This window comes from Leptinotarsa decemlineata, unplaced genomic scaffold (genome assembly GCF_025532065.1).
Source record: "Leptinotarsa decemlineata unplaced genomic scaffold, Ldec_3_MD MMD2_tig00026361_RagTag_RagTag, whole genome shotgun sequence".
NCBI lineage: Eukaryota > Metazoa > Arthropoda > Insecta > Coleoptera > Chrysomelidae > Leptinotarsa > Leptinotarsa decemlineata.
The window spans coordinates 3,959,748-3,983,730 of record NW_027412704.1 but is presented as its reverse complement, the minus strand read 5'-3'; the positions used below and the strand labels follow the sequence as shown (position 1 = coordinate 3,983,730).

At 35.7% G+C, this 23,983-nt stretch overlaps 1 protein-coding gene across 4 annotated transcripts; it reads right to left on the bottom strand.

Moving 5' to 3' along the window:
• Positions 1 to 412: 412 nt before the first annotated feature.
• On the bottom strand, positions 413 to 23,370 carry LOC111502889 (uncharacterized). Of its 4 annotated transcripts, none has more exons than XM_074184988.1 (10): positions 22,846 to 23,370; positions 22,641 to 22,775; positions 21,309 to 21,439; positions 20,984 to 21,215; positions 18,717 to 18,913; positions 16,977 to 17,096; positions 14,380 to 14,649; positions 12,669 to 13,031; positions 5,900 to 6,370; positions 413 to 4,131 (listed from the first exon to the last, which is right to left on the bottom strand). In XM_074184988.1, exons 1-10 carry the CDS (start codon positions 22,932 to 22,934, stop codon positions 3,902 to 3,904), a joined length of 2,238 nt encoding a protein of 745 aa, XP_074041089.1. In that variant the 5' UTR covers positions 22,935 to 23,370; the 3' UTR covers positions 413 to 3,901. The 4 variants fall into 4 exon arrangements, with proteins under 4 accessions (XP_074041089.1, XP_023012825.2, XP_074041090.1 ...); XM_023157057.2 differs by having other exon boundaries at positions 20,984 to 21,206; positions 22,846 to 23,369; XM_074184989.1 differs by lacking the exon at positions 22,641 to 22,775.
• Between the last annotated feature and the right edge of the window lie 613 nt (positions 23,371 to 23,983).

Genomic DNA, 23,983 nt, shown 5'->3' with positions numbered 1-23,983 from the left:
TCTGTCATTTCCGTATCCAGCGGGACTACGTGGAAGCAGGCATCCGATGGCCGGTTTGCTCAACCCCCTCATCCCAAACAAATGCACTCGCCGAAAACAGCATGCACAGTGATTCAGGCAGTGTTAAACTATCAAAAACCGCATGGGAACCGACGCCCAGTTCTTCTGCCATCTCACCAGTCGTTTGTGATAGGTCAGTCTCCACCAAGATCCTCAAAGCCTCGTTCTGAATAACTGTAGGTCGACCACTTCTGGGCTCATCTTCCGAGGCTACAATCTCTGGAACGAAATTTCGCAAACCAACGTCGAACAGTGCTTTCATTGATCAGTATTCACAACGACACAGTTGAATAAATATTTATTGAGATAGGGAGCTATAAATACACATGACATTAAAACGGACAAAAAGTACTTTGGTAGGAAAGACATTTAATAAAAACTGCTCACAATAAATACATTGAAATACAACATAAAAAATTGATACAAAATAGTAACTTCAATATATTACTCTGTAATAACAATAAAAACTAAATTTATCATAAATATGTGTATATCCTAAAAATTGTAAAATACGAAGATAAATCTGAATTAAATATCTAAGATCAAGTATTTAATTCTTAGCAATAACTAGTTACTGAATACTCCAAAATTCATTTAGGTGAATCGTAAGCTGCCTTAAATTTCCATAATACTGATCTTATTGAAGAATTTCTAAACTTTACAAGAATCCTTTGCACAAATCTAGTTCAATAGATGCGTTGATCGTTCAAAAGAAGTGGAACCCAAAAATGAGATTTAAAATTTCACACGGTGATTAAATTTGTAAAAATATCATTATAGTTCAGATATCATCAACATAATCTTTTATATCACTCTATAAGAAATAAGAGCCATGCGACAAATTTATAGTTTCTACAGAAGTTATTTATGTAAAAAACGTTTTCAAGATACAGAATGTTGGGATATGAAAACAATTTCACATAATTCTTCTACTTCAGAAAATGAGTTTTAACTCAAACTTCTGAGTAAGATTCAATTCAAACAGGAAGATTCAATTGGTTCCTTCATTAACTGCGTTTGATTTTGGCTCGATTAGGTTATAGGTTACATTTCGTGATTTCATTGAGTCACGTGATTAAAAAAAGATTTTGTTAGAAACGTCATTTGCCATAAAAAATTCACAGTGACCACTGTTTGTACAGTATTTTGTAGTCATATAAGCATATGTAATTTGATCTATGACTTTGTTATTAAAATCTTTAGTCTTAAGTGAACCCAGGTAGACTCATTATTGGTAGCTCTGTGGCGGTGACCACAAAAGATTTTAAAAATGCAGAACACCGTTGAAAGATTGGGAATAGTGTATTCATGCTACTCGGCCCACTTGTTTCGAGAATGCAAGTGGCTTTTTTTACACAGAAACTACTCTCGAAGCACCTTTTAAAGATTTTTCTACACGCTTCCACAGATTCATTGAAAACATTATGTTTTCTGATTGATTTGGCCGTTACTTGATGAAGATCCATAGTAATTTCATAAACTACACCTTAATATTTGATCTTCATAAACTATTTTAAAAAAATATCACTACATGTTTCGCTAACACAATAGCTTTTTCGTAGATAATAAAGTTTGTGTAGAACAAATCGCAAGGCGTAGTTTATGAAAAAACATGTTTGTTCTCGCAATTTTTCCATGGAGGAAATTTTTCATATTGAAAGTTTGTGAAGCTTTTCACAAAGAACTTTATACCCTCTCGTAAACCCAAATGTTCTTTGGTGAAAGTTACAAAGTTGGGACTTCCATTATCTACCTACCGAAGAACGAATGAAACAAAAACGAAAATAATCGGATAGAAATATTTGGTTGAATTGGAGAAAACAAATCGTTTTGACTTGAAATGAAAATTACCTGAAAATGGGTCAAACAATGAGTGGTATGGTACAAAAGATAAAAATACAATAAAATGGTCAAAATAAATGTCGAAAGCATAAAATGAGAAAAAGATTTCAAACCAGATTACCGACGAAACCGACGTTTCGGCTGTTACTAGGTCTCCAGTACCTAGATTTTTTTTCAATTATTCTTCGATTCGAGAATATAGGTGCTATAATATTACTTTGCAGCTAACCGCAATTCAAACAGCTGTGGTTTTTCCTGTGTTCAATTGAAAAGCCATGCACTTTCTTAAAACTTTAATTTCAAGATTTTTGTTTTACTTCTCCCCAACACCGTATTATTGTCACTTTTTTCGTATACATTAATTTTCTCACAGCAAGATCAAATTTTTTCAAAGTCAACCTCCGGTGATTTTTGACAACGCATTTAAAATTTGTCACCCTAATTAAGATGCGGAATTTATGCCTGTGTTTGTATATCGAATCTCGCTAGTGTGCTGCATGAACCAAAAATATTAGCCAGCAACTTTGTTTCATATCCATTGTGGCGTGTTCTGCATTGACATAGCAACAGTCGCCACATTCGATATTCCCAATTTTTGCGATTCAGACAATTTATAGTAGAAAAAAGTGAAAAAATATAGTTCCCAGATATATTTTAATACTTATTTTTCTGACAAATTCGTCATAAATTAGGATTTTGTATCCACTATACAGCTGGTTGAATACGCAATAATATATATTTGTTTCAATTTAACAAAAAAAAAAATCTAGTTTTTGATCAATTAGTATCCATGAACTTATGCACAGAAGTAATAATATTTATTCATTACCGAATTTATAGTTGACAAGTGATTCATAAGATTGAAAGTTCCTTTAAACAATCATTACATCTTCATTCTCAACATTTTCCCAAATTTTGGGATCTTCTACTAAGTACAACCATGTTAAGTTGCCCTTAAATCCACTGGATTCCATTCACAATAATGATTTCAAATGTTATATTACAATAATACTGGAAATAAGTGGTTCTCTTTCGACATACATTGAAAAGTAAAACATTTCGAAAAGATAGATTTAGTGTATCTTCAAAACCCATTGAAATTTTTAGAGGATCCATTTTTGTGGGCTCTGAATATCAAAGTCCACCCTGTATCTCGACTTATTGTCCCTTTAAAGATTGCAGTGTTATTGTAACAGTATGGGGTTTCGTTTTCTGAATTTGACAGTTTTGTTTCACAATTCTTAATCTTCAGCAACCAACTGCACTCACATATTCGATATTTCTTGGACTATTTGGCACAAAACTCAATAAAAATTAAATGTTAGTGGTATCGCCCCTCATATTACATTGCAATGCTACATATCTTGAAGCCAGGCTTAAAAAGTTGAAAAATAGACTATTGAGAAACGTGAATGATGATAAAACTTCGGAAAACCGAATGAAACCTCACTCTACTGCATATGATAGTAATTTCGAGGTAATATCATCACAATAAAAAATATTGTGCCTCGAATGTGTGTAAGAGTATTGCTCTTTTTCAATGATTTGTGGTGCAGAAAGTAGTACCAAAGCAACTTACTGTTCTAACACTACTTCCAAAGAAATCTGGATATTCATGGATGTTAAAGATTATTTCAGATTTTCTCCAAAATATTTTCAATGGCCCCACGTTGGGCGCCGATTCATTACGTGAAAAAACTAACAAGCAAGCCTGGCTTCTTACATGTTATTATTGAGCTTAATTCTGCATAATCACAATTTGTTTAATTCATTAAACTAGTAGGCGGACCTCTCATTTTAAAACTTACTGCCCCGCTCCTATGAGATGCAAAAAACCAATTTGGTTCATTTCCAAGATTCTCATTATCGTTCAAATGTCTTGCATACCCTGACAAATTAGGCCGTGACTTCTCGGTCGATTCAGCAGTCAATTTTTAAAATAAAAACTCTTCTTACTTCACCATAAACTTAGCACCAGAGTAATCGGTACAAATACTGATCAAACTTGGACAATGCCGTCTTCATCGAGAATGTCCGATGTATTTTCCACTGAATTCCCGGAACTACCAGAGAAGTTGGTAGTGATGACCGGCTTATTTTTGATTTCCTCATAACCAGGCTCCTTCGAATCTGAATCATTTGTGAGGTGCTCGTAAGGGGGGTCGGTTTTGTCAAGGGATGATTTGTCGGCGCTGTTTGAACTGTCAGATGTGTCGTTTCGATCATGAACTGAAAAATGAAAGGTCGTTAGTGATAAGAAATGCTCATGCGGAAAAGAAATCATCATCACGAGGTTACTGCTTCTTTATATTTCATGAAATATTAAAATCACTCAGGCATTGACTATTTTTCGAAGGAATTTAATAAAGTTATGGTATGAAAAAAATTTGAAGAGTATAAAATGAAGAATTACACAGCCCACAAAAAAAAATGTTGTCTTGCTGCCGAAAAAAAATCAACTGATTTTGGTTAAATCATCTGTGCTGATCCCAAAAATACAAACCTTTTCTTTGCATCAACTCTAGTTTTCGAGATATAATATATTCATCAAATACTTTTTATCGACAGTTCCAAACGAAGTTTAAAGTGTGTCCTTCTACATAATGGCAACAAATATGGAAGTATACCAATTGGGCATTCTACAAAACTGAAAAAAGAATATAAAACAATATCGCTGGTGCTAAAAAACATCAAGTATGACCAACATCTGTGTTGATTTTATGATGGTGAACTTTATCCTGGGACAATAAGGTGGCTATACAAAATATCCTTGTTTCCTGTGTCTTTAGGATAGCAGGGCTAAGGACCAACACTGGAGTAGAAGAAAATGGCGTTCTAGAGATGCTTTAGTTCAAGGAGAAGCTAACGTAGTTGACGAAGCATTAGTCGACCGAGAGAAAATTATATTACCCCCGTTATATATTAAACTAGGGCTGATGAAACAATTTACAAAGGCCCTAGACCAGAATCGTCCTTGTTTTGAATACTTGTCCAGCAAATTCCCTTCACTCAGTGAAGAAAATTTGAAAGCCTGAATATTTGATGGGCCTCAGACACGACAACTTATAAAAGATTCGCATTTTACAGAATCTATGACTGAAATGAGTGTAATGCATGGTGCTCTTTTGTGAAAGTTGTGAAAAAGTTTCTTGGAAACAATAAATCGGAAAATTACCGGGATTTAGTGGAAGAAATGCTCAACAATTTCAACAAACACGGTTGTCATATGAGTATTGAAATTCATTACCTCCACAGCCACTTAGACCGTTTCCCAGAAAATCTTGGTGACCTTAGTGAGGAAGAGGGGGAACACTTCCACCAAAATATCAAAACGATGGAAGAGAGGTATCAGGGGAGATGGAACACTCACATGATGGCGGATTACTGCTGGAGTTTTTAGTTGACGCCGAATAACAGATTTGTGCTGCGATGCTGGTTAGGTTACATGAAAAGTTAAGTTTTTTGGCAGATATGTGTGATGATTTTTGTAAGTATATTGTTGTACAATAAATATCTTACTTTTTATTCGTGTTTCGTTTATTTGTAGGTAGCGCTGCGTTAAATTACCCTATACTTATATTAGAAATGTGATCTGTTGTCGTATTTTCTGAAAACGATCTGATGGAGCAAATCTGGTGGCATTTTTGAATTCAGCAGACCCAAATTACCTAGAAACAGCAAAAAAAATCCGGCAGCAAACTGTGTGTTTACCAGTGATATTTTCAATTGTAATAGATAACTGTGTCAAGTTATTGATTTGCAGCTCTCCTTGAAATATTGAAAACACGAGGAAATATTCCAGTCGATAAAATTTGAATGATTAACAATGTTAAAGGTTCAATTACATCAGCAAGTGATTTCAACATTTGACTATTTGAATTGTAGATATCACGAAAATTTGAATTCAAGCAATGTAGAGACATCCTGTAATAATAAAATGTACCGTCATCCTCAAGTGCTTTACCCTTATTTTAATGTCACGTCTCTTTGTACAAACCTTTTTTCTCAATTTTCTCGTATCCGGAAGAATCAGCATTGCTTTTACTGGTATCCTCGTCCAACCTCTCATAAGGGGGATCTTCCAAATCCGTAACGCTCTCATAATTTGGGTCGCTCTGGCTCACCGACTCGTAATTCGGATCAGACTCGCTGCCATTCGACTTCGCACCTGCATAGTTCGGATCGGAAACGATTTCACTCGGCATGCTTTCATAGTTCGGCTCATCCAGACCGTCTTCGCTATTGAAAGCAGGAACACTGGTCAACTTCTTGTTTCTTTTCTTCACTACTGAGTAGCCATCATTCAAATCTTTTATTTTCGTGTAGTCGGAGCAATCGCTGGCGTTAGATACGCGGTGTCGCAGTTCTTCGTAATTTGGATCGCAGTCAGAGAATGCTTGGTCTTTGAGTACCTCGTAACCGGGGTCAGAGCTTTGGATGCTCTCGGGACCGTTGATACTTGCGTATCCTGAGGATTGAAAATGTTTATAGGAAAAACTGTTTCTAATTCGGACTTATTTATAAATTAAGAAATTTTGAAGAAGTGTCAGATTACCTTTTACAGTTAATAATAATAAAAGAGTACTAATCTCGATATTGACTCAAATATTCATTCAAATAATTTGTAATTACTACTTCCTTGCATAATGAACAAGGGGCAATGAATCATTACATATGCTTCATCACAAGCTGACGCAATAAAACACACACTTTTATACAGCATCATTTTTTTCTGAAAGTCAAAAACAAAGAAATAAATAGTTATCAATAAAAGAACAGATGCTTTCACGGCCGGAGTTACGAATTAAAGAAAACAAAATCCAAGCTGGTAGACCGTTGTCATAGTACTGCCAATCGTTTTGTCTGATACTGCAGAAGGAATCATCAGCGGTTTGTGAGTTGACTGCACGAATCAAGGTTACATTTTTACGTTTCAACAACGACTGACTGGCGAGCTTCGTGTTCACTCGTATTTATAACTTCCAAAGAGTGGGGAGGTGACGGTGGGGTGATGGTGGGGATATGTGTCCATGCGAATGCTTACTCTTGATTAGTTCGCACTTTTGCTGGGTTGTTCTGATTGGTCCAGATTGTAGACAGGTACTTTGCTGGCCTTGAGTACTGGGTTGGCTGTCCTAGTTCATCTTTCACTGCCTGAACCACTGTGTATGCTGTTTTTGGCGAGTGCTTTGGCTTGGGATGTGGGGGTTGAGTAAACCGGCCATCGAATGCCTGCTTCCACGTAGCCTCAATGAATACGGGAATGACACTTGTGGTTCTGTTGGCCTTCTTACCTTAGCTACTCGTGGGACTTTTATGGACAGAGTAAACTTAAAAAATTCTTTCTGACGCTGAATCTATAGAAGATATGGATGTCGAGTTTACTACTCCAACTGACCTCCCTGTAAATTTAGTTCAGGAGCGAGTCTACAGAGGAGATGTATTCTTGAGCGGCGTACACAGAATCTGTCTCAGGTGGAGGGACAAACCCCCCATCAGCAGGTTAGCAAACGTTTGCGCTTAAGCGATGATTCACCAAAACCAGAGGGAAAAAGCCCTGCACGGTTGAATCTAAGGCATCATCAGGTGTAGCTGACATGCAAAAACCCTCATATGGGACGGTTCTCGCGGGTATCAATGTGGGAATCTTGCACCTTGACTACCCGACTGCCTCATTAGCAATTAAACAGCAGAGCATATACTTTGTGCCTGCCCCGCTGGGGACCGAATTAGGTTTTTTGAGTTCGGCAGAGCCGTACCCTTACCATCTGACCTGAAAGACCACTCACCTTACAAACTAATCGGGTTCGTTAAGAAGCTGGGTTTATTTGGTCGAGTGTGAATAAGTGTGAGTCACAATAAACCCTTGCGGATTTTTTTTTTTTTTTAATATACTTTATTGTCTGAAGAATAAATTCTTATTGACAAAGCCTTGTGCGAAATATAAATAACATATACATGAAATCACAAAAGTAAAATCACTAAAATTAGGTTATAACAGGGTTGTCCAACTGGCGGCCCGCGGGCCGCATCCGGCCCGCGAGGCTATTTGTTGTGGCCCACGTAAGATTTTCGAAAAGCATATATTTTCTTTAAATGCTGCCACTGTGAAAAAAGATTTTTTAATTTATATTTCATGGTTTAGCAGTGTTTTTACATCACAAGTACTGTACCGCGTGCCGCTTTGCGGACGTGTAACGAACACAATCGTCCTCCACCACTATGAGAACTGCACTGATTACTGCGCATCACAGTTCACGCAGGCTACACCTCCCACCTCCCACTGCTTACCATCCGTCGCCAGGCACCATCGTGCGACTGACACGTATTCTAGTCGGCTAATCTATTACGTTGCTAGTGAACAGTGCTTGATTAATTCTTTGTTTAGATTCCTCTTATACAATAATGAGTGTAAAACCAATAAAACGGAAAATTGATAGTGAGAACAGAATTTACAAAGAAAGTTGGGAGAGTGATTACTTGATTGCTAACAATAATGGAAAGTTGCAGTGCTTAGTGTGCATGAATGTAGTTTCAGTGCCTAAAGAATATAATGTGAGAAGACATTACACAACAGTGCATGAAAATAAGTATGCTACGTACACAAATGAAAGTCGGCGTGCCCTAGTTGCAGATTTGAAGAAAAAGCTTAAACAGCAAACTGGTATGTTCAGTAAAATATTACACTCTCAAACGCATTCTTTGCATGCATCTTATGCCGTGTCGCTTGAGCTGGCAAAGGCAAAAAAACCTTTCACTGATGGCAATTTGATAAAAAAATGTGCTGTTGAAATGGCCAAAGCTTTCGGTGATTCTAAAATGGCGGAGAAATTTGAATCAGTGCCACTTTCACATCAAACCATACAAAGAAGGATTGTTGCTATGGGTGAGCAAGTAGAAAAATCTATGCTTAGCCTGGTTAAGAAAAGTTCATATTTCTCACTTTGTTTGGATGAAAGCACTGATCAAACCGATATTAGTCAGCTGTTAATATTTGTGCGCACTACTTTTGATGATTTTACCAGTAAAGAGGAGTTATTTGATATTTGTCCTCTTTATGGAACAACAAAAGGAAAAGACATCTATGAGGCTGTGAAGAAAACAGTTGACAGAATTGGAGGCTTTGATAAATGTTCAGCCATAGCAACAGATGGGGCCCCATCAATGACAGGTAAAAAAATTGGATTAGTGGGTCTGCTTCGAGAGAATGGTGTCACTTGCCCAACAATTCATTGTATTATACATCAGGGAGCTTTATGTGGAAAATCAGTCAAGGAAGATCAAGTTTTCCAAACCGTGATTAAGATTATAAATATGATTAGAGGTGGAAATCGATCTCTTTTACACAGGCAACTTAAGCAGTTTTTAGTGGAAACAGAGGCTGAGTATGGAGACTTGCTAATGTACAACCATGTAAGGTGGCTGAGTGCAGGAAAGTGCATGGAACGATTTTTTGCCATAAGAAAGGAAATCCCTGCATTCCTCAACAAATACGTTTCATCTGACACAACTGAACTGGAAGAGAAGTTTAAGGATCCAGAATTCTTATGACAGTTAGCATTTATAACAGATCTGACTAATCATCTTAACAAGTTAAACTTGAGTCTCCAAGGAAGAAACCAGACGGTTTCAGATTTGATCGGAATGATAAACGGATTCCGGAATAAGCTGAACGTGTTTAAACGTGCTTTGGAAAAGAACAACCTGACACACTTCCCTAGCTGTCTGCAAATAGCAGAAGAATTCAACGGTGAGGAAAATATTGAGTTTTCATCCTGCATTTCACAAATTGAACAAGTTATTGATGAATTCAATACAAGATTTGAAGAAATTGAAAGTCTTAAAAGCAGTGTACTACTTTATAATAACCCTCTTGGAGCAACCATTGATGATCAACCACCCAACTTACAGCTTGAGTTATGTGATCTTCAAGCAGACATGTACCTAATCACCAAACAAGAAAAGGGACCTGAATTTTTCAAATTACTGCCAAAGGAGAAATTCCCAAACCTGCGAGATTTTGGACTGAAAATGACGTCAATGTTCGGAAGCACATATACATGTGAAAGTGCCTTTTCCTCCATGAAATACATTAAAAACAAAAACAGAAGCAACCTAACCGATTTTTCCTTACTTCATCTTATGAGACTGTCTACAACTGAACTGGAGGTGGACATTTCCTCATTGGTGGATGAAGCCGATCGACCACAGTCCTCACACTAATTGATACATCTTTTTCGTTGCTTTTGCAATGTTTGTCTTCATTATTAAAAAGTGTTATCAATAAATTTTCCGTTTATCAAAAAATGTATTTGTTGAGCAATAAAAGAAATAATACTCTTTTTTGTTTTAATTATTTTTATACCTCACTTTATTTTGTTATTACTTGTTACAAAATTATTATATGGCCCGCGACAACATCAAAGGTTTTAGTTTTGGCCCTTGAGGCATTGCAAGTTGGACACCCCTGGGTTATAACATAAACTGAAAAGAGACATGTAAATAATAACAAACTTTCAGGATATAAGAACATGGTCAACAAAATGTAAATAAATCAATTTAAACTAAATTGAATGAAATGAAATCAATAAAATACCGTAGATATTACAGTTAGTCTTCTCAATTAAAATTATCATCATAGAATTCTGCTAAGCTATAATAAGGTCTCCCAGAGAGTGAGTCTTTCAACTCTTTCTTAAGAGCTCTAAGGTCATTCATGGTTCTTAAAGCTTGAGGAAGGTGATTGAACATTTTAAGACCGTTGTAAATAATGGAATCTTTAACTAGAGACGAAGAAGGCAGCGGTAATTTAAAGCTGAATCTTTGCCTGGTTTGATACATTGGCGCGTCCAAGTTGTTAAACAATACCCTATTTTTGAAGACAAGGCAGATTGTCTCGTATATAAATAGGGAGACCACAGTTAGGATTTTGTTAGAGGCAAAAAGAGGTCGACAAGAGTCCCTAGGCTTGGCTTTGCATATGCCTCGTATTGCACGTTTTTGTATTAGTAATACTGATTGAAGGCATGTGGTAGAACACACACCCCAAAAGCAAATACCATAACGGAGGTGTGGTTCAAAAAGGGAATGATAAACCATTCTAGCTTCTGCAGATCCGAGCTCAAATGCAGTTACTCGTATGGCATAGCATCCAGAGGAGAGCTTCGATTTCAAAGTATCTACATGATTGTTGAATTTTAAACTATTGTCAATGAACAAGCCAAGGAATTTAGAAGCTGGTACGTTATCTATTTGAATATTATTTAGATGTACGGCTGGAATCTGGCAACGAAAGGACACTACTTTTGTTTTTGATAAATTCAAGCTCAAGAGATTTGAGTCAAACCAGTCCTTCACTATCGTGATGTCATTCTCAATAACTTCATACAACGTATGGTTGTTAGGAGCATGCCATAAAATTGTAGTATCATCAGCAAATAGAGTGAATTTTCCTTGGATGTTTATAGACGATAGGTCATTAATGTAAATTAAAAATAAAAGAGGGCCCAGTACCGAACCTTGTGGGACGCCGCAAGTAATTTTACCTTCATTTGAGTATGAAGTGGTTTTGACCATCTGGGTGCGATCTGCTAGATATGACTCAAACCATTTAAGACTTATTCCAGTTATACCGTATCTACTGAGTTTCCGCAAAAGAATTTTATGATTCACACAATCAAATGCTTTGGCTATATCACAGAAGACGGCAGCTACTATTTCTTTGTCATTTATGTTGGAATAAACATTGTAAAGAAATGAATATATGGCATCGGAAGTGTTTTTTTGCTTTTGGAAACCAAACTGGCAATCACTTATTATTTTGTTTCCATTCAGAAAGCACAGGAGTCTTGTTTTGACTAGTTTTTCTATCAATTTAGCCATTGCAGAGATTAGAGAAATTGGACGAAGACTTGATGGACCATTGATGTTTTCTCCCTTTGGCAGTGCTAACACAATCGACTTCTTCAAAAAAACTGGAAAGATTCCTTCTCTAAATGAATTATTTATTAGATTGACTAATATATCGAGTATTCCTATCGGAATATTTTCTAGGATTTTTATAGAGATTTCGTCTGAGCCTGTGGCGTTTTTGTTTTTAATGGAAAATAATGTTTCATGCAGTTCGGTAATATTTGTATCATATAATATAAAGGTATTCGTAACTTCGATATTCACATAGTCTAAGGGGTCACGGGCTGCTTTTATATTTTTCGTCAAGTCATCCGCAATAGAGCAATAGAAGTCATTAAGATTGCGATGGGGGTCGAATAGACCCGCTCACTTTAGACCTAACCTAACCCAATTTTCATGCTTAAGGAAATATTTGACTTGCGTTACGTTGGCAAAAGTATACTGTTCAATTATTAGAATATATCAAATTATAATACATGACGTACTGTAAAATTATAGATGTATATAAATTATTTATATATGCATATCTATATATTGTATATTAGGATTCCTAAAAGAAAGTCTACTACTTATTAAAAAAATGCTATTATTACCATTTTTATTATAATAACAACAAATTAGTGCAAGTCACCACAAATTTTTTTCGCTGGTTGCATGATAAATAGAAGTAAAATTCAGCCAAATAAATTAACAATTCAGTTGCAAAATTTGTTGCTAGCTAATATACATAGGAAATATTGATATTGAAAGTAAAAATGTAATCATATATATCAAATAATATTTCGAGTAATACAGTTTTTGATTACTACAAAATGGTAATTTTCAGTTATTATATTAAAAAAAAATATCAGTACCTGGTTCGTCAGTTCCCCTAATTTTTTCGTAATCAGGATCGCTCGTTTTCCCAAAAGATTTCTTCAAAGTTTCATAGTCGTGCTCTCTATTTTTCATATCGGGTGTTATTGACATTTCCGGAGTGGCGATGTGGTTCACTATATCAGAAGAACAGTCACTTTTTTCTGACATGTCACCGTTCGGCTCTTCCTTTTTGTTTTTATGTACTTTCGCATACAGGTCGTCAATATTTCTCATAGCAAGTAACTTGTCAGAATGGAAATCGAAATTAGTCAAAGTCGGAGGAGGCGGCAACGGAGAATTGACTTTACGTTTTTCAGGCTTCGGCGATCCTAAATTCGCTACAGAGCTGGATGAAGACGCTACAAAATGAAGTTTTCTCATAGTATCACTGTAGAAGTTCAGAAACTTTTGTGACATCTAATGAGAACGTTCAAAAATAAAACGAACCAAAGACTCATCAGATTTTCCCAATTCTGAAGTTGAAGGCAGATTTTAGCCTCCAAAACGCTAAGATGAGTATTTGTATAATTTCTTTGCTCTTTTTTCCTACAGTGCATTTATTTAATGCCCCCCCTTTTATTTTTCGAACAGGTCAACTCAAAAAATTGAAATTTGGGATAATGAAAATGAACATTGACATTCAACTAGATAATTTGAGGTAATAAGCTTGAGGTCAGTTCTGAAGATACTCGAAATGGTTGCCTTGAACTTCCTGACATATAAACAGCTTATCCGATATTTCACGCCGAACATTTTCGAACACATTAACGTCAATATCTCTACAAATATTTATTATTCTCTGGCGTATATCCAATATTGAAGCAGGTTCAGTTTCGTACACCTTCCCTACGACTCTTGCAATTTCCGAGAAAGCACAGATAAGAATTTCAATAGCCTTATATAATCCTAAATGTTATGCAAATCAAGCACTTTTTCCAATCACCAGAAATGCAATACTCTTCCAGAGATGAAGAAAACAGTTTTCCTCATTTTCTGAAGATGCCAACTTGGTTGGAGGATACTTTTGCAGAAACTACATCATTATAGAATTGCTGAAAACTGCCTGAAATGATTTGAATCCTACCTTACAGGACGTAGACAATTTGTTAAAACCAATAGTTGTTCAAATACAAAAAATGTGAAAGCAGGAGGGCCCCAAGGATCGATCTTAGGACCCCTACTCTTTCTACTATATGTAAATAACTTGGCTGCTGTACGTATTTCTGGTAGTTTCACCATTTTTACAGATGGTATTCATATGGAAACCACACTAGTGGAAAATAAGATCTCCACAAAATTTTTGGGAATTAATATCGATAAGTGTCTGAAATTCGAGGAACATATAGACATTATAAATAAGAAACTTTCTTCTGGGTGTTTTGCACTTGGAACAGTATCAAAGAAACTGGTTTTACGCAGCAAAAAAATTTTATTATGCCCTCATACTGCTTGATTATGTGCTCATCTGTATATATGTTTACATGTATATATGTGTGTGTATATGTACTTAATAATTTTTCAATATTGTATAGTTATACATTACATTTTAGCAGAAAAATGTTTGTCGATAAGATGTATTTCTTATGACATTAAATATATACGTCTCTCTCCCATTTTTGGTGATTGGGAAAAGTGCTGTTTGCTATTCATTCTATGCCAGAGAATCCGGTTTTCACTTTACTAAATGTATCGATTATTTCTTCTCACCTTGTCGTGAATGAGAGAACGTTTGAGACGAGGTCCCATGCGAAGGCACATGTTTCAAGCTGTCGATGCTAGGAGGATGATGCCGTTCAGGAGGTGGTTCGTAAATCTCATCCGCCGTCTCATCTAATTCGTCGATCTGCGAATGTGAGGAAGGTGGAGCATTCACCTCCACCTCCACTGTTATCGGTAAGGGTGGTATTCTAGCGTAGGTTTCGCTTTCGCTAGTGTAAATTGGGTTATTTGCGTCGGGAATAGTTGTATAAACGTCATCTGTGAAATCAAAAGTTAGACTGGAGATCATGATGTTGAAAGACGTTGTGAACTCTATGAGCAATTGCATTTTGTTACAGAAACAGTTATTTCAACATATAACAATAATGGTCTCTATAATTTATAACAATTTTATTCAAGTCAAAACAGGACAACTTAACTGAATCATTCGGTATTGAGACTGTGAAAAAATGGTGAAACACGTCAACTTTACTATTCAAGGAGGCACGTTTCTACAAAAAAAAATGGACCCCTTGTTAGCCACCCTCTTCCCACAACACAGCACAATGTCCAAACTAAACAGTAAAACATACCCAATGAAATGCCTACGAAGAGTTCTCAACTTGTCAGTACCTTAAAAAATTTATTATGCTGCAATTCAGTCACGACTTACATACAATAGGATTTTATTATGGGGTTCAGCATGAGCAGCTCACAAATTATTTGTACTGCAGAAAAAATGCCTTAGAACATGTAGGGTTATTCCTACAATTACTTAATTTAGGAACATTTTATTTCTTTATTGATTTTTATTCAGTATTATAAATTTTTGTTAGGAAATTAACTTTTCATCGAGCAGTCGTCCAAAATATCCATCTGCTTAGGTTTTTATGTTAATTTTTTTATTTTTACTTATCATTTTCGTATTTTCTTATCGCATATCATGTTCTCTTCTATCGAAATAAAAGTTTATTGCAGAAAAACAGATGAATATTTAGAACAAAATCGTTTGGGATGTTTCGAGTAGGTACTAATCGTTAACACTCTCATCGATTAAGGCAAGGAATTCGGGCCCAAGTGGTTGACCCTTCTTGACTATATTTATGACCCCGACCATTACCAGAAATGATTTTTCAAGAGTTACTTCGAACACATTTTTTAGCCGAGGCATTCTTATTCTAGAGTTTTGACCGAGAACTAAACCCGCTCTAGAGTCTCTTCGCTGATCGAGAAAAGACTTAGCGTTAGTTCCCCGAGGTTACCCTGTAATTTTATTTTTTGTGTTTTGTTTGTCGTTGTTTTGTTGTTATTGATAAACACTGTGTCCATCTAATTAATAATTCACCTATCACCAGTCCCGGCAAACATTATCAAATGAAAGACAGGGAGAATCATTTATTCAACGAGCCTGTGGAGTTCGAAAAGAAAAATCTCAATATTTTATCCGTTTTCCTCCTCTTTTCTGACGATGTTCGTCTCGCCAAAAGCTGAAAACTCCACGACAAATATCGTTTTGCTCTGGTGGCCGAGAAGAACTAAATCAGGCTTATCAGCTTGTATGAACCTGAGGGTGGGGAACGAACAGTTCCAATAAATTCGGCACTTCTCGTTCCCCACAACGGATTTAATATCTACCGGATCGCAGAGAACATCGCTGTCTTGTCAATACCGTGAGAGTGCCGTAGGTCTCAAGCACTCTTAGGGCCGCGTTATGTCGATGGATATAGGACTATACCGCATATTCTGGACATGCTGACAGCAAGTGTATTAGAGTTTCAGACGTCTCGCGGCAAGCCCTGCACCTTGTGTCAGGAACCTCTATACCAATTACGCGACTGGGGTAGACCAAGGTGTTGAAGACCCCCTCCAGGCAGGCCGTGATATGACTTTAGCCCACTCGAACTGAGGAAAGCAAAGGTTAGGAGCTTTAATAAACCGAAGTCTTCAATGTTGTTGAAGAAGAACCTATGCTTTGGCCTATCCTTATGGGCCTATGGCTGAAGGGGTTCAGCCATAGGCCCAGCTGCTCGGGTAGCTGACCTAAAGAGGAATGATCCATGCAGAGAAGGGGATCCGGACTCCTTTATTGTTATTTTCATTATTTGATCTCAATGACCTCAAAACGGAGATATAACCTAAGTGATAAGTTTATTACTAGATGAAAACATAGCCTAAAAGCATTGCAAACAGTGCTGCCACAAATCTTATGAATGGTACTGGCCGGGTCATGATTGTAACATTTGAATTATTCTGTTCCTGAATGGAACAAACCTAGATAATTGGTGGCATCTTCTTAAGGAGAACCGTCACTGCCGTTTCCTACTCAGGTTTATCCTTTAAGGACAGTTGAGTGTAACAATGCATTCGTGATTCGGCCAAGCACCACTGACGAGGCCTATGGTGGGGTCTAAACAACGCTCTTTGGTGACGCATCACAAATACCTTGTTTTTAGACTCATCAGAACTAGCGCTACCTCTTAGTAGTTAGTAAAACACATGTTGAGAATTGTTTAATAGGAATAGGGTGTGTGTATAGGAATCTCATCATTACACTTTAGAATTTCAAAGAAAACGTAACAGATCACCAAAATATTGTGAAAACTAACCTGAATCATCAGATACTGTAGAATAGTGGGGGTCTAATTCTCGTTTGTTTTTGGTCAGTTCTTTCGTTTGTGCTATTATATTCGCTAGGGGTTCTCTTACGCTAATACTGGTGTATCCTTCTGAAAAATAAACAAATCGTATAGAATTTGAATCGATCAGAAAAAAAGTATTCATTAATTGAGCATGAGCACAACTGCTGCGAGTACATCCAAAGCATTAAGTTTAACAAGTATACCGCAGTTGTATGCGAAACGTCGAGCATAAAAATCTGCGAGCGATAGCCAAAAAATCTGAAATATAGCTTCGACATACTTATCTTCAAGCGGTGATAGTTTACACTCATTGGTTAACCTCAAAAATGTTCAGTCAAGTGTATCTTCAGTACAGTTAGTCAAATTAAATTGAAGAATGGTAAATCGTATGATTTTCTTGAAAGATGTCTGAGGAAAAGTTCACGCTGGTCGAAATTTTCAAGAATTAAGATATTTTCAGGTATTGAAAAGGATAAAGAAGAAGAAAAAAAAACTTTCTGGCCTTCTTTTTTTTCCATCTTCAAACAGAAAATGTGAGAAACCTCAAATTTCAAATTCAATTGCCTTTTTCTTTGGGAAGTTTCCCACATTTTTTTGTATTCTGATATATTTAGCCAAATGTTCGGAACTTATTATTCAAAAGTAAGAATGATACAACAGATGAGTCGTTAGTGGATCCTCAGCCCTTGTAATTTTCAAAGCGGCTTCTTCGTTTAAACTAAAGAATTGTAACATAAGATCATTCATTTAGGAGCCATTCTGAAGGATAGCTTCAAAATTTTCAACTAATTTTCAAAAATTTCTTGGAAAGTATCGAAAATATCTAGATTGATCTTTGGAACAGATGGTCAAAATGGATTAAAGAATAGCATAGCAGACGATTTACTTGAAAAATATTTAAGAGGTACACTGATAGTGTACTGAAAAATGATATACTAGACGATTTACTAGCAAGACATCTGAGGGACAGACTACTCTGGAAAAAGTTTTCAAAAATTATAACATCTTCAGATATATTTGGTAAAATTTTCGAAATACACTCTAAAAGGACTTAGAGTGATACGTCAGATGGGTTGTCATGGGCTGTATTTTTGATACAGACACAAAAGGAGCCATCTAAGGAATAATTTACATACTTGTGAACCAACTTTCAAAAATTCCATCCCAAAAATATATATTAGTTGTTCTTCAATAAGCACGTTAAATGTGTTGAAGATTAAAGATTCAATCTTAAATACAACAAGTTACATTTACGAGAGAAAAGTTTGAAACTCAATCTTCTAGAACAGTTAGAAATCAATAGATTCAACAATTCAGGTAATTTACTGAATGACCAATGGAATTAAATAACTCCACGTTATTAAATGTTTTTTCAAATGTGGAAACTTGTACATAAGCACAGGTAGTTTAATTAATTACAAACTCAGGTATATTTAAAACGTTAAATGGCCAGGTGAAACTCAGGTACTTGAAATTTAAGTACTTCAAATTGTAAAATTAGGTATATGAAGCATTGAATATGTAGAATTTAGTTAGTAAAGACACTCCTGAAGGAAGCCATTGTATTGCATAACAAGTGTTGCGTTTTTGTAAAACTGGTTAGTGGAAACCTCACAATAAAGTGTTTTTTGGATATGTTATGGATTTTCATCAAGTATCGGCCAATTCCATCATATATTGAAAAATGATATATGACGAGCTGCTTACTTGAGGAATCCTGAGAATCTCCACTGAAATTGACTTGCATTACCGGAGGAGTCATGTACGGTAAGTCAGGACTAGCTGCAAGAACTCCTGCTACGGCAGACGCAGCAGGAATATCCAAGCCCTCATTACTGTGTGACGATGATCTTCGTGATCTCAAAGGATCCGTTAATTCATTAGATGAACTCACCACATCAGGTCTGGAAACAACAAAAACAAAAAATTATATTCAAGTTTATATATTGGGTTGTTTCGAAAGTTTTGTCCGTTTCATTGTCATGTGTTTTTCTGTATTTTAATTTGTTGTCTGTTTTCAGTTATTTGGGAAACCCCTCGTGTCCAAAAAATCGATTTTTTTATTAATTGGTATAACAAGTAACGTAGTAACGTACCCCACCTGTTCCGACTCGTGAAAGCATCATAACAATAAAATTTTGAAGGTTTTGAAACAAAATAATAATAATAAATGTTATTTATTGGTAAATACTAAAGGGCCATCGACCAAAATCCTTCAACAAGTGTACAATTTTTCAATATTCACACTGATTTTTATATACACGAAGGAAAAAAAAGGGTCTATAATAAATTATGGAAGTGATTTCATGTTTTCCCAAATAGTTTTCTCCAGGTATTTGAATTTGGTTGGTTGTCCTTTAGCTCTTTCCCTGCATAATGCCTGTAGAATCTCCAAGTTAGTTTCATTTTTTGCAAAGCGGTTTCCTAACTCTGATAGTCTCTACTTTATAGGATTCACTTTTGTATTTTCATACAGAAGTACGTTTGAGAGATTGTGTAGAATGTTCCAAGGGTGTAAATGTTTCAGCTGTTTGGAGATAATTTAATGCAGGATTAAGCATTTTTTTAATTTTTTCCACAAATTCTAGTTTACAGGATAGTAGGGTTTATTTATTTATTTATTTATTTACGGATTTGACATTATACAATGAACACATAAATAGTGTGATTGCAAAAATAAACGATTGAATAATAATATAGAATACCCAAAAAGAAAAAAACAAATATTAATTAATTAATAATAATAATAATAATCCGCAGTTTCTTCATAGTAGGTCAATACATTTAAACTGATTTTTTATAGATTACAAGGATGAGTCAAATAAATCAATATAGCTGCTATTCTCATTTGCTAAACTAAGCATTCTAGTGATGGTTTCATTTAAGCCAATAGCTAGCAGAATGGTAAAGAACTTTAAACAACTCCGACACTCTGGTTCTTCTTGAACTTACATTGAAGTTAATCAATTGTGTTTCAAATGGACAGTTCATATCACCATTTTTTATAACTTTATGAAGAAGTCTTAGATCAATTTCAGCTCGGCGATGCTCCAAAGTAGATAAATTCAGAAGAAGCAGAATGTCTGAGTACTCATAGTCGAACCTCAGATATCCGAGTTTAAATACACATGATCTCAGAAATTTATTTTGTGCTTTCTCAATCATAGATGATCTATCTGATATAGAGAACTCCATATCACGCAATTATTTTCCAAGACCGAGCGTACCAAAGAACAGTACAATATTTTAAAGGTATTTATAGAAAATTTATGTGTAGATTGTTAAACAAATCCCAATAATTTGAGTGATTTTGATATAATGTGATCAATATGACCTTCAAAGGTCACTTTGCTATCAAACAACACTCCCAAGTCCCTAACGCTGTTAGTCAACGTTAGATTAATGTTTTTGATTTTATATGGATATACAATAGATTTCACAACTCTTGAAAATGTTATTTAATAACCTTTATTTATATTTAAATGAAGAATGTTTTCATCACACCAACGAGATAAGTTATCTGAATCTATCTGTAACAGTTCTGCATCATAAAAGTTATCTACATCCCTGTAAAGTTTGAGATCTTCTGCAAACATTGAATAATAGCTGTGACATATGACATCCGACACATCGTTTACAAAAAGAATGAAGAGTATTGGGCCTATATGCGATCCTTGAGGGACGCCAGATGTTGCAGGAATTTGTGATGATATGGAACCAGCGTATTGAACATACTGAATTCCATTATCCGAATAAATTTTTATCTATTTTGACATGTTACCATCGATGCCTAATGCTAGGAGCTTAGCCATGAGAAGATCATGATTTACCCTGTCAAAGGCTTTAGAGAAATCAGTATAAATAGAGTCAATATGGTGTTCCTCCTCTAGGTTTCTCAAAAGACTGATTGAATTGGAATTTAAATTATCATTTGGATATAGTAGCATTACAAAATGAATAAAAAAAATTTATACCTCAACAAAGTAATTCGTTCTTCTGATATCGATCCAATTTCTTCCGTAACAGCACACCTTGACGTGGTAGGCTGAAGTTGTGCGTAAGGATGCTCTTTCGATTTGATTTTGTCATATTTAACCCGTTCGTACGGAGAGAATGTTTCATCTGCCTGACTGAGAGAGCTATGCTGAGATATGCTTGGTCTCTGTTCAACTCCATTGGATAATGTATGCCTCTTAGCTGGAAAAGCTTTGATTCAGTGATAAGACAAATCAAATTCAAGATCGGGAAGAATATTCATAAAGAACAGCCTCAGCAGAAGCCATTTTGGTTTCCACTAACCTGAGTTTTGATACTGGCCCACAGTTGCATAATGCTCCGAAGAGTTGTCACCAGTGGGGTACCAATTTACGGCAGTTCCCTGCTCTGAAGGTATATCAGGTAGACTTCTTCTAGTATTTGTTACCGCAGTCCTGAAAAATGTACTTTCAAGATCAGTACTTTCGAAAAACTGAAGGAAAATATAAGAACATAGGCTTTCAGGGACAGAGTCACGATCAGAGAGAACAAAATCTCCGTTCTGGTAGGACAATGAAGGTAGTATCTTTCAAGTCTCAGCAACGCCTCACTACAGTCCGTGCATTTTTTTTGCTTCATAGGAGCAGTCTAACTAGTCCATTCCTTCCAAGTCTCTGGAAAACACTTCAGCCTCAAGTTCTCATTGCGTTTTGCCCTAAATTTTTCATGACAAGCTGTATCTGTCCCTTCGTTGCATTGTCTGCAGCCCAATTTTCTGCAGATGCCCTCTCAATGGACAGTGTCCAGTATCCTAACGGCCATCTCAGACTCCTGGGTTTGTTAGTGCCCCTAGTCAGTGCATATACCACTGATGCTGCCGCAGTAGCAAAAGAAACTTTTGGTACTACAAGTTCCTTTCGACCATTGTTTACCAGCCCGGATTTTCTTCTCTCTAACTGTTAGAAAATGTCTGTTGTAACAAGTCTATGAGACTTAAATGATATTAAATATGTTTGAAAAAATCTAATATCCTGAACAGTTTCCAAAATTCACAGAAATGTACTGTGTTAGAAAAATACCCAATACAGTAAACATATATTATACTGAAACATAATATAAGGAATATGCATATATAAAAAAAAAAGATCTATAAAGTATAAGCACAAGTTATACAAATTGTTTACAGAAATATGTCTTTCATAACTCGACAAATACATAAAATTAGCCAAATATTTGAAGCAGTTTCTGTTTCGCAGTGATCACCAATCATTTGAACCATGCTAGGAATCGCACATCAAAAGGTAACACCTCGTTAATACTTAGCTAACACGGATTTTTATTCAAGATTGTCTTCCATACCTAGCAAAATGGTTAAAATTACTAAATAATCGTTTAAACAATTATTGAGATGCACACCCTCTATTAACAAATGCATGCAACACCAGCAACAGTGCATAGAGCTACGCCACAAAACAATATCAAATCAGTTATCATACCATGAATCCTGATTTAAGAGGGTTACATAAAATCACAAATTTTTGGCATAAAACAACAGCAATAGCAACATTTTCAAAGGGATATCTTTGATCTGTAATTCTTGTAGTGAGGATCTTGTAACTTTGTATAAGTACAACAGATATCTCTTCAAAATCATACCTTCCATTAGTATCTAACGAATCACCGCTAGCATCTAAAACATCAACAACACACGGTGCAGCAGAATGAAGATGATTGACATTTTCATCAGGATTTTTTTGTGTGACCATGCCATCAAGCCCTTGCCATTCATCTCTGAAAACAAACGCATCAAGCAAAAACGACATACAAAACGAAATCAAAGGAACGTGAATAATAATCTTACTTTGGCGTTTTCTTTCTCCAGCAGATGCAGAATACTAAAGACATTACAAGTACAACACTGATACACCAAGGAAGAACGATAATCCACATTACGATAGAGTCACATGGTTTTGTAAATTGTGGGAAACTCTACCAAATCCACAAGTATATCTATAGTTGTGCTGGTTTGTTCCGTTTGTTGAAATGTATTCCTTTTTATCAACATGAATAAATGTATAGTAGGTATTCAAAGTACATTGGAGTCATGTAATGTACAACTTTTTCAAAAATTGTGGCGACGTTCCCATTTCACTATTTACTGGCCTGAAATGAATCACATGAAACCTCAGATAAAACTAGTTCAAGAAGTGGTATCAGAGTGCTGGGTCTTGTCTATGACCTCTCTAGTAAGATAAAATAAAATGTCGATGGGTTTCAATACTTGATTTGGAGTACAGTGTACTTAAATGAAATCAATGCGATATTAATAAAAAAATTATTCATACAAAAACAAAAACAACGTCACTGACAAATGATATAACCTTAAAAATGAGTTATTTTGACTTTGACTTTTGACGGTTAATCATTCATCTACACTAGAAATATTAGGTATATTCGGGCTTGGTACTGGGACGATTCTAGGGCGGATCAAAATAGTTTTATTGAACAACTGATTATTCAGACATCACCTACTAAAGTTATATTGAGCGACTCTTTTTCACTGTTATCGGACTCTCCTGATGACAAAAAGTTCACAAAACTACTCAAAGACAGTGGTCGTATATTGTTTTAAATGAGATCCCTGAAAAAACTCGTTACTATTTCAAAATATACGGGTTGGGATTGGAATTAAAAAGTAAGACCTTGTTCATTCTTAGTTTCGAATTGTGAGGAGTTGTTCGTAAGAGGGTGACAGCTGGTTAACGGAAAAACACTGTTTTAACGCCTAATGAAAACACTTTTCCCACTTTTCTCGACGTGAGTTTTGCTAAGTGATTTTATTCTTTCACAATTCATCCTCACAATTGTGGATTCACAATTATAACTGTGTACTTACAATTATCAGTGTAAATTTACAGTTTCAAGTGTTAACTAACAAATTCACAGTTATAACTGTGAATTATGTCCCTCGGCTGAAGACAAAAAAATCCACGCTTGTA

Bases quoted from the DNA above. Each gene is read 5' to 3' on its own strand.
- LOC111502889 (XM_074184988.1), bottom strand. From the start codon at position 22,934: ATGTGGATTATCGTTCTTCCTTGGTGTATCAGTGTTGTACTTGTAATG. The intron at 22,776-22,845 runs GTAAGATTATTA...GTTTGTTTTCAG, and splicing joins TGGAGAAAGAAAACGCCAAA to AGATGAATGGCAAGGGCTTG. The intron at 13,032-14,379 runs GTGAGAAGAAAT...TTCATTTTGTAG, and splicing joins GTTCTCTCATTCACGACAAG to CGTCTTCATCCAGCTCTGTA.